The 18,810-nt window shown below is 40.3% G+C and overlaps 1 protein-coding gene across 2 annotated transcripts in view; it reads left to right on the forward strand.

Annotated features, from left to right (window-relative positions):
- The first annotated feature begins 768 nt into the window (after window positions 1-768).
- The window catches only part of ARHGEF4 (Rho guanine nucleotide exchange factor 4), a 77,750-nt gene continuing 59,708 nt past the window's right edge, over window positions 769-18,810 (forward strand). The window contains exons 1-3 of one of the 2 annotated variants that reach the window (XM_018554825.1): window positions 769-2,439; window positions 6,456-6,758; window positions 12,950-13,085. In XM_018554825.1, the coding sequence (XP_018410327.1) occupies window positions 802-2,439; window positions 6,456-6,758; window positions 12,950-13,085 (2,077 nt within the window). In that variant the 5' untranslated portion in view covers window positions 769-801. The remainder of the gene's footprint in view (window positions 2,440-6,455; window positions 6,759-12,949; window positions 13,086-18,810) is intronic. The other variant, XM_018554827.1, reaches the window with a different exon arrangement.

The raw sequence follows: 18,810 nt of genomic DNA on the forward strand, positions 1-18,810 counted from the left end.
GTTGAATCAGTTTGTGGTGCAACACAACCAGATACATGTGAAGATACTGTTCAAAATGTCAAAAACTCATTAGTAGCCTATAAATGTAATTCTTCAGAGACTAGAATAACACCCACTGTGCCTCAACACAACACAAATTACATTGATAAAGCACTGAAGCATTCGAATGGAGAGAAATATAAAACACCAGGAACAGAATCAGAACTTACTAATGCAGTTACTGATTCCTCTAATAAAACTGCTCTTATTATAATATCTATTCAGAGAACAGGTGCCCAGGCAAAACGGAACAAATTTGACAATATCAGCTGTGTTGAAGAACAATGTATAGAAACATTTCCTTCTCAAACCAACGTTTTACACGATATTAGTGAAATATTCACTCAGGACTGTTCCAGGTTTGTCTCTAACAGAGATTTAGACACAGATGCACTGATAACTAAAGATGTAGCCAACACAAAAAACAAAACAGAGGACATTAATTTTACTGAAGAAAATATAGATATGAAAGGCTTGCATGCAATTGCCATAGACCATGAAGTATTACAAACAAGCCAAGATGAACAAGATCATCAACAGTGGAATAAGATGCTAGATGGGCCTTGTACGGAAAATTACACTGCTTTAATGTTTGAAGAAAAAGACATGGAGATAAATAAGGAAAATCAATTAGACGTACAGTCTACTGTGGACTTAATTGTTTCTCTAAATAGACCTTGTATGGCAGAAAAAAGCACTGTGATATCTGAGACAAAGGACACAGAGTTACCCAAGGCAAATGATAGAGAGGAACAATCAAGCATGGATCTTATAGTTTCACCAAATGCTCCTCCACATGTTTTGTATAGTGAAGAAAGTTCAGACGGTTCAGATAATCAAGAATTCAGTTTCTCAGATGATGACCTTGATGATGAAAAGGAATGTAATGACTCATTCTATAAAGAAAGTAATATGGAGGACACTTTGTCACCTACACAAGCATCCATTTATGGAAAGAATGGAGCAGCAGAGAACACAAACATGTCTTCCGCTGCCAGGTCAAATCTGAATGAAAAAACTACCTCTATTAACTCTAATGGCACTGAAAATGAAGATAACTGTGAAAAGTGTGAGCAATCTAGGAACAGCATAAAGTTGGAAGATGACACAATCGCACATATAGGCAGTGGGCATTCAGTTTTGTCTCCTGTTTCTGAGATACCAGAAGAGGCCTCTGATCCAGTCAAACTGGAAAATAACACAGAGATAAATGATAGTGTTAAGCCACCAGAAATAAAAAGCAACACAGAATGTAAACCTCTGCAATCCCTTAAGCCCCCAATTTTAAGTGCTAGACATTTGACAAATGTATGCAAAGAGGACCAGAACTCAGACTTATCTGATGATGAACTATTTGAAAATAATTTTCTGTATAACAGAAGTATGAGAAAGGCCTCAGGACCTGGAAGAATAGATATAGATAATTTCACTAGACTCAGATGCAATATGCCAATTGTCAGTATTCCACAACCTACTGAGGTACCACAAAACAATGACCTACCCAAGCCACAGTGTGAAAGCAATGACATGAAGAGCAATAAAAATGTAGAGGGCAAAGGGTTAAAAGACAGGTTGTCTTGGGCTCATAAATCTTTCTCCAGTCTTTTCGATTTTAAAAATCTAGAAAAAGAAAATGTAACTCAACAAACAGAGCCTGACAGCAAAGAAGAAAAGAAAAAGATCAGAGCTCATCAAATGTCTTGGAGAGCACTACGAAAAAACAAGGAAAGAGATTCGCTCAAAAGACTTAGTGTGCTAAATTTGTCAACACATGCCATTAGCCCAAACCAGCCAAGGAAACCTTCTACAGAGAAGTTGGAACCTGGGACTGAAAACTCATCAGTGGTTCCAGACCTGCTTAGTAGCTCTCCTGCTGAGGTAAAGGAGATTAACTGCACAGAATCTAACAGTGACAAAGGTACAACCACAGACTCAAAAAACCTTAGAACTGATGATGTAGATAATAGAAGCCCTCAGAAGTGTGGGGCAAATGCAAGGACTTCATTTGATCAGGCTATAAGCTCCTCAACAGTTAACACAAATGAACAGTCTTTAATGGGCAAGCATTCACCCACTATGTCTTATTCTAACATATTCTTAAGTTCTGATCTAAACTCCATGCCTTGTCGACCCATGAGCCCAAAACCACAGAGCCAATGGCCTACTTATCAACGTAAAAGTTTGCGTAATTCCAGGGCCAGTGCTACCTCTATGTCTTCTCTTGGAAACTGCTCTCCATTGGAAGGTTATTTGGACTCAAAAGAAGCATCCACAGGGTTTAAGCCTTGGCAAGTAAGCTCTTTGGAAAATGAGTTACAAAAGGAGGACAGTGGCATCAGCAGCCAGTCTCAGGCTAGCATATATACTGCTTCTTCAACAAGTGATATACTACGTGATGAAGTAAGTACTTCTTACTTTCTAAGAATTCTCTGTAGAAGAAAAATAATAATAAAATATACCAGGCTTTATGATCCAAAGTATCAGATAGAAGAAGTAAATTGCTTTTAGCACTCACTGGATTACTTTCTAATTAGTGTCTGTGGGAAAAGCAATGTTTCTTTTACTTTCATTCTCAATGACCACTGTCATAGTAAACAGTAGAGCAAACTATCCATATAAATGTATCTAAAGGCAAACTTTATTTTCTAGTAGTGTATAGTGAGTGAGGAGGAGGGTTAGAACTAGGGATGCATAGATACCGATACTAGTATTGGTATCGGTGCCAATACCAAGTATTTGGGGGAGTACATGTACTCACCAAATGCTCTAATACTTGCCCCCAATACTGGAACTTCCGGTTAAAGGGAGATTTCCTCTGACTGGCAATGCCACAGGAAAAGATGGAGCCAGCTTCCCAGCCAATCAGGAAGTTGGCTGGTGGGTAATGACTTGCCGCCTGGCTTCCTGTTTGGCTGTGAAGCCAGCTTCATGCTCTTTGGCCAGGTAGATGCTGATTGGCGGGAACACGGCTTCCCTGTCAATCAGCATCGAGCTGGTCAAACAGCATGAAGCCGGCTTCCCGGCCAATCAAGAAGCCGGGTGGTAGGTAATGACCCACCTTGTGGCTTCCTGATTGGCCAGGAGGCTGGCTGATTGGCTAGGAAGCCGGCTTCCCGGCCAATCAGCATGGAGTCGGCCAAACAGCATGGAGCCGGCTTCCCGGGCAATCATTACCTGCTGCCCAGCTTCTTGATTGCCCGGGAAGCCGGCCCCATGCTAGAGGAAGTACCGTTATCAGTACTTGGTATCGGCGAGTACCAAAATATAAATATCGGTACTCGATACCGAAAAAAACCAGTTAGAACCTCTCCCAGGTTTTATTGCTCTGCTAAGCAGATTCACTCTCTCTCTGTTTTTTCCTAGAGATCATTGTCACTGAGAAGGGAGGAAAAAACAAATGCAAAAAAATAAAGTAGAACTCCAGCTTTAAAAAAATATACTATAATATATTATGTATATAGTATGTTTACATTGGTCCGGCTTGGCACACTATAAGTATGTATATATATATCTATATATATATATCTATATATATACATAATTATAGCTGTAGTTCTGCTTTAAGTTGTCACCTGAACAGGAATAGAGGGGAAATCTTCCATTTGGGGTACTCGTCTCAGTAAAAGTAGATTTGTCTCACTTCAGAGAGGTTTCCTCTCACATCCTGTTGTGTCTACAAGACAGAAAGTAAGTAGGCTTAAAGCTACATTCACGCTGGGCAATTTGGGATTCCTGTGACAAGAACCTATGAATTCCTGTAGCAGGAATCCCAGGCGTCCGCAACTGTAAGAGGCAGTCCGCAGGTAATCCTATGTGATACAATTACATTCGGTTTGGAATAGATCACTGTCCTTGCATGCAGGACAGATGCGTCCAGCAACAGTTATCTATACCACATGTCATTGTATCACCTATGATTACATGCATACTGCTGGTTACAGATGAGGCTTCTGTTAACTGGTCATTAACGTGAATGGGTACAGCGGCCGCATCTAAATGCGAGATCTGGGATTCCTGCAGCAGGGGTCCCAAATTGCCCAGTGTGAATGAGGCCTACAGCTCTCATCTTGTTTGTTTTAATGGATTTTAGGAATTTCGTTTACAAGTGCTGTGCAAACTAGATTACAAACAGTGCTCAGGAGTATATCAGTTAATAGCTGTTCCCATAAGGAACTCTATTTAATGGTTCACAGTTATAAGCACCGTACCATTATAAAGCAGGAAATGATGCAGCAGCAGGCTATCTTCTTTCAAGACAATCTGTTACAAGTTGTTGAAATGCATACATCATTTTTATCTGAATTACTTGCCAATGCTATTGCTGTCTGGATAAGCAAATATACAACAGACATAGGTTTTAGTGCTGAGTTTCCTTTGCTCCTAAGCCCCATGACAGTGGTATGGCTTGATGATACTGTATACAGTACACTGATCCACCAGGACACAAGGTGAATTCACAACTTGATTCTTATGTTCAAACTACCAGTAGGTGGCATAAGAAGTCAGTCAAATTACCCTGAATAGGACTCAGAACAAGTTTTGAGTAGGCCTTAAAGAGATCCTGCATGGGTTTCTTTCTTGATTATCATGTATCTGTATCTTATGAAAATATTTTGGTCATGTGTTCCATGCTGTTCATAGTAATATAATTACATATAATGCTGCCATTGCAGAAACAACGTGCTTTAAACTGTCAGATTTACCTCTTTTTTTAAATTAAAGGTATATGATGTTTTAGATTAGTAAACATATTAGGACCTTTGAATGCTCTTGGTTAATAAAATGATTTTTTCAAAATATTGGCCATATTTTAACAATGAATTATCTTTACGTTTTGCAGCAGGGCATGTTATATTCCCAATAGTGAGTACTAGATGCATGCCACAAAATCTTAAATGACTGATATTTTTTTATAGGGTTGGTCCCCAGAAAGTGAACATAGAGTCTCGTAGAAAACCCATAAAAGGCCCCCCCCCATTCCACTACTCTGCGAATTCAACAGAAGTGTATGAACTATATAAACATTAATTTTACTCTAAATTATTTGTTAAGAGCTGTTATTTTAAGATGATTTTTACTAGTTGTGTTCTGATCTAATACCAGAATCTATGGAATATAATGCTGTTATGATATACTCTGCGACCAAGCTAAAACAAATAAATATCAGTCAGACTGCACTGGGCCCATTTGTGCTGATCCTTATAGCAGTGACAGGGTCTGCTATGGCTGTAGTCCAGTCCAGCCAAAACCGATATTTAAGTTTGGTAGATGTTAATAAGATGAATAGTCCACTGCATTCCTTAATCGCTTGGGGACTGTTGTGACTGCTATCCTCACCAAAGTATGCATTCTACCCCAGCACACTTTGGATTCTTGCACTTTTTATTGCAAAAGGTACCTCTCCTTATTCCTCAATGTAAATCAAGAGATTGAAGAGTGAGAGTGAAATGGAGAGAGTGATGGTCATGGCAGATGGACAGTACTGGTCTAACTCAAGCTGCCAGGTGTTTTTGGTCATGTGTGCACTAACCATGACCCATTTAAGTTATTGTTTGCAGTTTTCTCAATGTAGTAACTTCAAGGTGCCTGCAGATTCCTGTATCTCAAAAATTCTTCTGCTCTCCAATGACCCTTGAAGCTTGGTGTGCACTATAATGAAAGCTGACAGTTTGAAGCACCCCAAAAGCACACACCTCACTACCTGTCAACTCAGACAGTATAAAGTCCTAGAAATGTGTAATACGAGGTCAAAGTGCTCAACAGTAAACATTTATTTACAATGCCAATCTTTAAAGTACATCAATAAGTCTTTCCTCAGTGATTTATGCTACAATTAAAGTGGAAGCCAAGGCACCAGAACAAAGACATAGTTTAACAGAGAAACCCACTCCATTACATGCAATAAAACCATTAATTAAACAAATTGTCTTCTACAATAAAATGACATGGTCCTACTGTCATGAGTGTCACAATGGTAATGTGATGTACTCTACTGACATGGGGAAGAGATTTGCTGTGCAAAACACTTACGGTACTAGGCATGGCACAGAGAGCTATTGTCATTAAGCCTATATGGGCAGAGAGAGGGATAAAGGGGCATTGATGTCACTAGAACAACAATGGGTCCTTATAATCACAATAATCACTGCAAACCATGGTGGGATCAGAAGTGATAGAATTGAGACCATCACTACAGCTCCTAAAAAAATTGTTATTGAGGTTAGGAACAAAATTTAGATCTGATTTCAACAAAAATAATGTAAAATTATGTAGGGATTGTAGGGTTTATAGTTTAGGCATAAAGTTTGCTACAGATTTAAAAAAACACTTCCCTTGACTTCCACTTTAACATCATTAAGGTGAGTGTCAGCACGACCTGATCTTACACAATTTTTACTTAATACTAATGAAAACAGGATAATAGACCAACTCAAACAACAGCTATAAAGATGCCAAGAGAGAAAATACTCCAGAAGAAGAAGACCTCTGAGATGCTGGTTTTCACTTTCCCAAACACCGACACAACCAATAAAGCATCCACAATACCCCTGCTGGCCTCTGCTGGATGCAGGAAGGACTCAGAGAAAAGAAAGCCTCACTCCACACTCTTCAGAAGCTTCAGCTGTGATGACCTATGGGTAAATCAGACAAAGCAGTCAATGAATGTAAACAAGTCAGGAATCTCTATTCCAGCACAAAGCCCAATGAAGAACACACAAGTAAGAATGACATCCATCCTCTTGCTCTGTCCTCTTTTCGTTGCTCTCCTGTCTTTGCATGCTCTTTCTATTCTATGGCAGAAGCAAATCCTCCAACTGTATCTACTTTCAAGCGACAGACGTTCTCTGCTAAAACATTGGTGTAAATGGGTAGATAGGAGTGAGGTTTATGCGGAGGTGGGGCTTAAAGCCATCCTTAATGTCAAGTGTTGGAAAACATATTTTGCCAGGCCCATGAACAGGCAGTACAATTTGGTTTACATTTAGTTTTAGTGACTTTAAAGGACTAATATGTAAATAGTTCAGGCTCTGAAAAAATATTATTTTATAATAAAAGTAATGGAATGATAGAAGGGAACAATGGTATGCAGATGATATTCTGTAGGGTAAAATGGCAGCTTAGCAAATCAGTGGCTCACCGGCCAGTGAAGATGGGAAAAGCATGATAGTACCAGAATATGTACCAGCAAGCAAAAGTTAGCAATGGCATCTCTTATATTTTACAGATTCCCTTTAACAAAACATAATACCATTGGTCAGAAATGCTGTTACTACAGTAGTTATCTCTACAATTATTTTGTGGCCAGAACACTGTAGGACAGTCCAGCAACCACTGCTTATCAGGGTTGGGATACACTCACTACAATTCACTAGATACAATGCCAGTGACATGCCCTAAACAGCCATGCAATTCATAGAAACAATATTGATTGGATATTTCCTTAGACAATAACTGGGACCAAAACGTATTAAGAATATCTGAATGAGTGGATGTAAATTGTGGGTTCTGCTTTACTTGCTGATAATGAATAGTATTATATCAGACATGAATAAAGCAATATATCTTTTTTTTAATTTATTTTCATTTTTGTGAAACCGCCCAAGTTTCACAGTTTCTGTACTCTATCTTCGGTGGGAAGAGAAGCTTGCCAAATTCCATGGCGGTTGACTAAAGTTACATCTTGTTATAGAGATTAACTATTCATCCAGTTTTCCCAAGCTGCGGTGGTGGTGGCAGAATATGGCTTTTAAAGATGCATCACACATACTTGGCTGCTCTTACAGTCTACATGTGTGTATCCTTGTCAGCTTAAGTAGAACTGTAGCCAGGATGTGGACATTCACTGATCTACATTTTCCTAATAAGCAGAAAATAAACTTTAAAACATGCCCTCACTGACCTCTGTAGCTGCAGACACTGTGGAGTAATAATCCTCAAATTTGACAAGAAAAGTCCGGCTAAGCTGCTCTAAGCACTCAGCTCTCTCCCATCTTCCTGTGCATCTGCTCTGTGTCTCATTCGGGGAAAATTAAACTTTTCACTGTAAGAATGAACTGCTCCATGGGGCCTTGCAGCTACTGGGGTCAGTGAGGACCATTTGCTGCTTTTTAAGAATACATAATATTTAAATGTCCATAGCCTGGCCATGGTTCTAGTTTAAAGTAAAGCTTTCTCAAACCTGAAAAATACCAACTAAGCATGTGGTGAAAAAAGCATAAGCAGAGGTCACTTTCACCTAACAGATTATTTCATTAAGCAGTACTAAACTCAACTCATAAAAGAAAATTTGAGAGTTGAATGTAAATATACTTGTCAATATTTCTGAATCTACTAATGGTTCCAACAAATAGTTTCCACTAAAGGCAACTTCTACTTTTTGGCATTTTTTCATCATGTGCTTATGTTGAATTTCCCAGGTTTGTCACGGGTTCACTTTGAGGATGGATTCTACATTTGTCATATACATACAACAGCTTGTATAGTCTGAAGCTCTGTAGCAGTTATACAGAGCTTAAGGAGTATTTAAAGGAAGGTTCATCTCTTAACCTGGGTCAAAAGAATATGCTGCTGTTGCCCATAACAGCCTATCAGATGTCTCATTTAATTTTCTGCTTGCATTGGAAAATCTAATGAGTTATATGGTAACATGTTCACTGTCCTCCATTAGACTATTAGGAGCTTTTTATAGTTACATACTTAATACTCATTTTTCCTGCTTCATAAGCAGCAGATGTATAACGGCGAAATTCAGTAGTTTCCATATGAAAAGGCTGAAAGGAAACCTTTTAAAAAATGCTAGTTGCCTGTTTGTCACGACCTGGAACAAGCATACAGATCAGGAATTCTGAAGTGCCTCTTGTTTCACTCACTAGATGCTTGTTATGTGTCAGTGACTCAGTAAGCCAGGGACAGCCAGGCAACGTATCCAAGAGGGACGTTGCTTATTTACACTAAATTAAATTCAGGCAGTGCTGTGCCAGTCTAAGCTAAAGTGACACTAAACTCCTAAAAATGCATCCAAGTACCCAAACTATTAACAATGCTGTACCTTATTTGTGTATCACTCGGCTGCAGATCCTGAAATCATCTCTGAATTGGTGCTGACACTGTCCTTCCTTCTGGAGGGTGGCTACTTTTGACATCCATGGTCCCTGTGTGTATTGTAAAGTAGCCACCACTCCAAGCTCTCTCCAGTGATGGACTAAAATATCATGTTTAGTTTACTTATTCGTATTGTGATTGTAGTCCATCACGGGAGTGATCTTGGAGCGGTGACTACTTTACAACACACACAGCGACCATGGGAAACAAATGCAGCCACCCTCCAGAAGGAAGGACAGTGTCAGCAGGAATTCAGAAAACATTTAAGGATCTACAGCCGAGTGATACACAAATAAGCTACATTTTTGTTAATAGTCACGATATTTAAATGCAATTTTTAAATGTAGCTCCCATGTTTAGTGTCACTTTAACTATAGATTTCAGATGGCCAATGAATGTGGAGATATGCTCCAACTGACTATTCATCGAACAATCTTTCCAAGAATGTACAAGCTTTCCATGAATGTGGAAAGATTGTTCATTCAGTGGGGAGGGCAAGCAGACACTTCCAGGTGGCTGTTTTCAAGAGAAATTATCACTCTGATACGTACGTCTTCTGCTACCCATACATAGACATAGTGAGTTTCACCAGATCCATACAAACATGGCCAGATCTGATGAAAATCACCTTATGTAAAGACAAATTTATTTTATCACAGCAAACTTACAGACAGAGTTTAGGGAGCACACAATGTTTATGTTCACACCATTATCTTGCAGTAAATAGTACATATTTTCCTGGATGAAAATCCATTTTAAGTAGACATTCCAATCATTTCTGTGAGACTAGTTCACATCTATGAATGGCAGCTAAGCATGAAAAAGAACATGTAACATTCCCACTTGTTAAGCAAGCCCCCTGAAAAAAATGGTAAACGCAAAAAAAAAACATATTTCTTCTTTCCACATTTTTGTGCATATGCACCATGGAAAATCGCTATTATAATTGCGTCTCCCTAACTTTACAGATTGCACTAACATAATTGCATAATAGAACATAGGTAAACTCATATATTATGTAGCAATAACCTCCGAAAGAGCTGCTGGATTTTACAAGCCCTCCTAGCCTTTCCACCAGTGATCTGGCCTACAGGTGTCCCAAACACTCACCAACCCGCCAGTGGTGAACCAATGATAGACATCCACTCTGTCAGTCTTCCTGGTCAGTCTTCCTTTTACAACAGTTATTTGTTCAGTGTCCAGAGGATAGATGGCTCGGGGTAAAAGATACCCGAAAACAGAAGCAAAAACCCATCACTCAGTAGTATATTTGCCTCTATCACATGCTAATGTAGAACTTGGGAGACCAGACAGATAGATACCTTGGAATATCATCAGCCCCTGTAATAGGCTAGTAGTGGTCCTTTAAGCCAAGACCATAAACCTGTAATAGTGAACCTTTAAGCCAAAATTGACAATGGACTGAGTACAACTCTTCTGAATGTGCTCCCCCTAATCGCCACCTTCCTGTATTTCTAGGCACTAGCATAGACTTTAAATCCTTGTGTCTTTGTTCTGGAGCTGTATCCTCCCCAGACAACAGAACTGGGAGACAAAGGAATTCTGGACTCTTCTCACCCTCCCCAGACCTGGGAGCCAATTACTCTATCCCTCTACGCCAGGGGTGGGGAACCTCTGGACCTCCAGCTGTGGTGAAACTACAAATTCCATGAGGCATTGCAAGATTCTCACAGGCATGACTCCCAGGGGCAGATGAATCATCAGATTTGTATTTTCACCACAGCTGGAGGGCCAGAGGTTCCCCACCCCTGCACTACACATATATCCTCTCCAGGCAAAGCCTGCAAGGAAAGGACCCTTCTAGAAGGTGTCCCCAAATTTGTATCCCCTTCCCTATATCATATCACTGGCATAAACCTCCTAGTGATTGACCACAGTGACATACATGGTCATAACAGTCAACATTGTATCTTCTCACTCTATCCACTGGAGAGTGGAGAACCCTCCCCAGCAACAGGTAGAACCAAACAATGTCCTGGGCCTAGGAAAAACCTGACAAACGTAGATAACAATAACAATCAGAGATCAGGCTGGCTACAGCCTAGCAGCAAACACTAAATTCAGCTTAACATAGGGTTCCTTCAAGTACATTTTGTAGATCTGTTGCTGAATATTCATACTATAGGTGTAAAAAGACCCTACATCTAGATAATGAGCAGTGGTGGCAAAAGATTAAAATCATTTTCATTGTGTAACACCCAGTAGTAACAGTAGTAGGAATATCAGTATGAGTAGTAGAAACTAAGCCTTCATTGTATGCCCTGTTTTTATGAGCACCTTGACTATTGTAAATACACACTGTTGCGCAAAAGAGATTTGAACCTATACACTATATCAGTGATATCAAGCTTACATTTCTGATACATTCTTATTTGACATAACAGAGAAGGTTGTTATCATCATTGCTGTATCTAATGCATATACACTTACATTCAAAGGAGATCTATTGATATTGTTTACTTATAATATACAGCAAACAATATAATATAAACATAGCAAGTAGGGTGGTAGTATTTTGACCTCAAACATATGTCCTGCAGTAGGAAATGCATATTACTAGACCTAGATTATCCTACTTTTAACAGGGAAAGATATGGCGCCTGCACTGCATGTTTTGCTGCACATAGCTTCAAAAAGGCAATAGGTATTTAAGAGATATATGGGGAGCCAGGTGGTCCAGATGAAGGACACTACTCCATCCACTACTAATCATCACTGTAAATGTATGTAATGTTTACATTCTGTGGTATGAGGTCCAGTGGAGTTATTAATGTCAGTAAAATGAGCAATAGGGCAGGTGGAGAAGTGGGATGAATGTTAGAGGTGCCATAGAATATGGGTGAAATAGACAACTATGCTTGCCTAATGTACTATAGGTGGCCCAAGAGTGCCTAATAGACACACAGGGCTATTCACAAAAGGCTGAAGAGTGTGGAGAAGACAGGAGAAGTGAACAATATTGGCCAATATAGCTGATTTGGAAAGATTCTCCAATTAAGCTTGCATTCCAGTTCAGCTATCTTGTCCTAGATTGTTCACTTCTCCTGCCTTCTCCAAACTCCTAACCCTTAAGTAAATAGCCCTGACAGACTTCGGGTAGGTGGCACCATAGATGGCTTAGAATAAGAGTGCCAAATCTGACGTGCAGCATGTTTCTTTGCACAGGGCCCTCCTGAAATATACTGTATTTCCTTCTCTGTAATTTAATCAGGAAGAGAGCAACATATAAAGCAAAATATCCCATAATAAACAAGCAAAAATAATATTACAACATACATTCTAAACTGATGACGGCTGAAGTCTGATTGGTTGCTACAGTTCCTGCACATAATTCTTTACATAGTTTTATTGAATGATCCCTAAAAGTCCTTTGCAGATTTATCAATAGCTTCATGTTTTACAATTTCTTCTCCCACTTAACTTATCTTGCCGTGCACAGGTAACAAAGATTAATACTAACATTTCTCTTTTTTCTTGTTGTTTATATTCCTGATTTTATTTAACATGTAGTTCTTTCCAGTGAACTAATATTTAACACAGTAACATTATTTATATGTCACTCTTTGGGGTGTATTTATAAAGCATTTACATGTGACTTTCACTAAACATTCTCTGGTGGAGAACCAATCACTGTCATTTAAAACACATGCGCCTGGAAGATTCACCTGCAGAGAATGTTTGCTAAATATCTAACTAGCTGCCATATAAATATGCCTATGGTCCAAAGGGTGGAATGGTTGGAATACCAAGGATTGGAGAAAAGTCTTATTCTTGTTTTGCTTTTTAGGTAAGAATAAATAGAAGCAAGTCCACCATACCATATGAAATATTTCGCTTCCTCCCATTGAGGCTACACTCCTTTTCCCAGAGCACACCAACCAGGCTAGATCTTGTGGGTTGTGGCAGACGAGTTATATTTCCGGGTAAGTACATTAACATAGTAACATAGGTAACTAAGTTGGAAAAATAACTCATGGCAATTAAATGTAACCTGTTCCAAAGTACAACAAAAGTTTTGTTAACCCACAAAATAGTCCAGGCCACTAATATAACAATACTTCTGCCCTAACATAATAGCTTAGGAACTGGAAATGTGAAATGCAGAGGCATTGATTTGCCGCCTTTGCCTGACCACCCAATCAATGTATCTGCCTCTCTAAGTTGTGTTCCCTTTAGCCACAGCACTACGTATTAGGGAATCACTGGCCTAATTGATCTGGAGGGACAGCAGTCAGGCCAACTGGTATGGTTTTTGGGAGCTATTTTACCATTTAGATCTATGCATATGTGTAGAGGTGGATTTGTTTTGTAGGGTTGTGCAGGTACATTGTGATGTGACAGTGTGTTTTCCGTGTGCATGCACATGGGTTATTAACGTGTGTTGACTTACATTTCCAATGCGTTTTTGAATTTAGGATTTGGAGTGGATAAGGTTAACAGCCAATGACCTAGTCTAGTTAATACCTGTTGCCAACACATTAAAATGCATCAAAACCTACATTTGATGCAATTTGATGCATTGCAATTGAATTCGATGTGCCTCATAATGCAAAAAAAAACCTGCAAAAAATGAACATGTCATATTCTATATTTTTGAAAATATTTTTGATGAGAGCAGGCCCTATTATAACTATGAAAAAAAAAAACATTTTCTTGAGGGTTTTTTTTTCGCTGTCCCCGCCACTTATGGTAAGGTTTACCATAGGTGACAGGGTAAACCTTGCTGTTCTCCCTATTATTAAGAAATTAAATAGTGTGAAATCTCTTCAGTGGAGACCAAGACACCAATAGAGGTTCTAGTCTATCCTCCCCTCTCAACACTTCAGCCAAAACCTAAAGGAATGTTGTGGCCCGAGTTCCACGTGACTAATCATTCTGTAATGATTTCCATATTTTCTTATCACTACCTTTCTGAAGTCACTAACATAATGGATGTCACTGCAAGGTGTTTATTTATAATTGGAAGAATTCAGTCCAGGTTTACGTAGTACTTTGTTTTATAAACTGAAGAACTGTTTATGTTATGATAATTATATACTTTGTATTATGTTTCAGTGTAACAGTATGTGGTGGTGTTGTTTTATCATTATTCCCGTGATCATGTTATGTGTCATAGAAATGCCCTGTGCTTGTATAGAATAAAACCATAGCATTTATAGGGCTACATTTTTGCATAGTCAATGTGAGCCGTGGCCTAGGATGGCAGAGCTGCCAGGGGCATCTGGGTTTCCACACATAATGTTGCCAACTGACAAGTTTCAGTCTGCTGCCTTATTTGCCAGTACAAGCCAGCTGGATCCTTAAAAGAGAACTAAATCAAAACCTTTTTTTTGGCTTTAGTCCTTTTGTCCTTCTGTTCTAAATGTTCTTCTGTGACCCAAAGGCAGCATATAGCGGGCTACTGCCCGCTATATGCTGACAGCGCAAAGCCGTGCTGCAGCTGGGAAAGATCCTGACAATATTGTCAGGATCCACCCCGCTGCCTGATTGACAGCTGGGTCTGTCTCTGTAGAGCCAGCTGTATCTGCCCCCTCCCCTGTCTGTCCCTCCAATGAGGAATGGGGGAACAGAGAGAGGAGGGGGAATCCCTGCGGGGATCAGTGACTGACAGACTCAAAGACCGTGAACTGAGCGATCAGCGGTTTGTGATTGCTCAGCTCTAGATCTATATGGAAAATGTTTGTGGTTTTTGTTCGGGAAACTCCATTCATTCCAAAATCAAAATTCGTCCGGTTTCTGATGGCATTATCGAATGTTCTGAGAAAACTTTTTGTATGAACCTGTGTATGGAAATCTACATGTGTACAGCCAGCTTTATTCTCGCTGTCCCTTTGTTGGTGTAATAGTGTATTGTGTACCTACTGTTCTCCTGCTCTGTGTCTGTAAAACTAGAACTGAACTGCTGGCATGATAGGACAATAGCCTAGGCGGCTCTAGGTGCTTTGACACAGAATGGGCAAATTGTCTCTTTCAGTCTTCCTATCCATGGCCTTGTCTTGCTTTGTATGGTTATGACATCTGATCGTGTTAATGTTGTACTAAGGCTAGTCAACTGACTTACGAGGGTGAGGGCACAATATAGTTGGCCTAGGGAGCAGGAAGTCTACATCTGTCCCTGATCCTTTCTATAAGGAATTCCATACTATATTAATAAATATTAGCATTACTCACAGAAAACATCCAGCATGCTTGGGGAATATTTGTACATTCCTTTCAGAAATATTTTACTCAGGAGAAATGTTCAAGTTTGGATATTAATGTGTGGTCATAGTGATCATTCTGATTGCCCATTTCCTGAGCTGTTTTTCAAAATACTGAACGGTCAATTAACCCTTGCAGTGGGGCTAGGGCTGAAAATAGTCACCCAATTCTCCAAGCCAGGCTGGCTGTGACAGCACTCCCTGAGCCTGTCTCATCCTTTGCTGCTGCAAATGGAATGTCCCTCAGTGTCTTCAGGTTTATACACTGTGTACAGACCGTGATGATTTATGGGACCTTAGACTGCTGTAGCAGCGGGGGAGACACGATCCAGGGACTTGTCTAAGAGCAAGTCGGATCACAGGTTCAGGTAAGTATAACTTTGTTAATATCAGCCATAGACCAAAACAACCAGTTAACCCTTGCAGTGTGGGGGTAGACCCACTGCAAGGGTTAATAAACAATTTGCCTAGAGTTCTTTTTTAAACTGATGTCTGCCAGTAATCTCTGCGATCTTCAGACCTCTAGGTTGACTGTATCTATTGTTAAAGGATAACTATGAGGTGAGTGCTTTTCACTCACCTCATTGTTCTAGCCGACCTGTGACAATGAGACTGTTACAGGTCAGCTCAGTAGATCGGGAGGTGAGCGAACACATACCGGGTTCGCTCACCTCTCGATCCTGTCACGGCTCTCTGCCGTGACAGGGGGAGGGGCTGGATTCCCCTCTCCCCGCTCCGATCTGCCAGCGCTGACTGGCGGAACGGACGGGGGAGGGGCCGGGTACAGCTGGCTCTGCCTCTAGATAGGCAGAGCCGGCTGTCACTCACGCAGCTTGGTCGGATCCCGTCGTCTAAGTCGGGATCCACTCCGGCTGCGGCGTCTCAGTATACCGCGAGCTGTAGCTTAGGGTTAGGTGTCCTTCCGTTACCCTAAGGAGAACTATGGGGAAAAACACTGACCCCATAGGTCTCCTTTAAGTAACCACATTAATAGCCGCCCACAGTTATGGAAGAGTTACCCATGCTGACTAGCAGTCTGACATTTTCCAGAAGGGCTGGAGACTTAAATGTTAAAGTGGCTTGGTGAAAACTCCTGCTCTTCATCAATTAGCAACGTTTCACAAAAAGTGCGCTGTAGGCAATACACATTCTACAATTCCCCAATATGGCTCAAGGTTAGCATTGGTACCGGTGTGACTCTATTATTCTTACTCCACTTCAAAAAGGATGGCTACTGTATTTGAACAGTTTTAACTGTAATGCACTTGTAATGCCTTGCCATGGGACTCATTAGTTTCAAGGTGACCAGCAGAACAGAATATTGCCTGAACACAGAAACACTTTACATACTACATTGCTGGCATTCATCTCAGTCATAGCCACTTGGCATGTGGAAGATAAACTGCAGTAGGAGGTAACCTCCCATCAAGGACACAGCTCAACACAGAGATACTGCCCACACACATTTCTTATTGAATGCATACCAATGTTGTTTTTGTTAGAGGTTTTTTTTTTACTATGATATTTTGTTTTCGTCTGTGCAAAAATATGAATGTATGCGTGTTTTTATGTTGTAAATTCGCTCAAGCAATGCATTCATTTTCAAACACAATCTACCTGTTTGCCAGAAGGTATTCTTCTGTAAAATAACCATATTTCAGGCAAATGCCAGCATGTTTTTTTTCTGAATGTCACCTAGAAGTGTATAAGAACAATAAGGGCAGTTGTGATAGGGCCCCAGTACTGCTACCTCCAGTTGTGTATTCAATTTATAATCTGCACAGAATAAATCACCAATTACTTTCCTTCACATTAATTTTCCATTTTGTCTACATATTGATTGCAATACATTTGTGTATCAGTTGTGGTGATGAAGCTGGGGAGGAGTAAAGCCCCATTCACAGCAGGGCGACAGCGTTTCAGTGCTTTTTTTGTACGTTTTTTGTAGCGCATTCCAGCGTGTATTACATGCATTTGCTGTTCATATGTAAGAGCTCGTTTTCAGTTGTCCAATGAAAAGCATTCTCAGCTGCAGAAACGCCCTAATAAAAAAGTGCAAAAAAGAGCATAAACGAGCTGATCAGTGCCACGAATTAAGCTCAGGGAGTAATTCAAGCCACAGCTGTATTGTGACGCGCGATGAAGCACATTTGCATTAACGGCCCCATAGGAATATGGGGAATTTTCATTTTCATGTGTTTCAGCACTGAAAAAAACGCGTGATTAAATGCTCTGGTGTGAACAAAAAAGTGGACCTTTACCCATACCTTTAAAATAACAACAAACACACCTTTAGAAATGTTTAGTAATGACAATCTACAAACACAAACTTCTAGATAATTGCCGGCCTTGTATTCTTTGCAAACACTATTTCTATTTTCTTCCACAGTCTTCTGACAGTGGCCATGTTTACTAAGGGCAGGTTACTAGTTCTCCTATTACTTCTTGGATTTCTGGCACATGTGACTAGACATGTGACTAGGACATGTGACCATGCACATAATCTCAGGGGAGGAAAATACCTTTCCCTGAGATCTCATGAGATTACAGAGGAGATTTCCCAGCAATGCTCTGCTGATGACAAGGCAATCCCAGTCATTTTGCCCTTTCAAAGCAGGAAGTGAATGCACTGCAAGTGTAAGTATTTCATACTCACAGCATTTTACACCTGACATGTCTATGTTATTATTAATCATCATACATAGAGTGATGCATTGGTAGAATTTGATTTTTGAGTGTAAAGGTCCACTTTAAGGATCAGAAGAGCTAGTTATCATGTGGGGAGATTTTCATGGCCCATGTACAATTCTAGCACAGATAGGTAGACTTCTCACCTCACCACTGCAACAACCCTAATGGGTTCATTCTGGGAGCACTAGTGCCTCTAGATGGCACTGACAGGTATAGACTCATTAACACCATCTAGGGGTGCTAGTGACATGCAAATGGGATTGTATAGCGGGGCAATACTTTTATAAATAAACCCCCAAATGTTAGAGATTATGAAAAACATACAGCCTGCCCATGGACAGCAAGAACCGTAGGCGGTAAAATATCTATGTGTCCTGGTTTGCATCGGCGACTCCCAGAGACTGCTGCGATCCATCCATCTATATTTAAGGGTAACAAGGAACATGGTGCCCATCTGCAGCCCCCTTACCCTCAAATTGCCCCCCACTTACCTAAATCTCGCTACAGGCTGCTGTATATTTTATAATTTGGTGTTGCTGAGCAGGTGGAGCACATCCGCAACATTCATTCACAGACTATAAATAAAAAAACTACAAGTCCTGTCTGGCACTGCGGCAGAGGGACTCATAGTTCTCAATGGAGTACAAGTGGGAAGACGTCCAGTGATAACTTTCTGCAGCCCCATGCCTAAAGGTACAGACCTGGAGCTGGAGGAAGAGTCGTCAGGAGCCTGGGCATTGCGTCCGCGATCTACTGA

Source organism: Nanorana parkeri, unplaced genomic scaffold (assembly GCF_000935625.1).
Source record: "Nanorana parkeri isolate BGI_ZX_2015 unplaced genomic scaffold, ASM93562v1 scaffold174, whole genome shotgun sequence".
Taxonomy (NCBI): Eukaryota; Metazoa; Chordata; class Amphibia; order Anura; family Dicroglossidae; genus Nanorana; species Nanorana parkeri.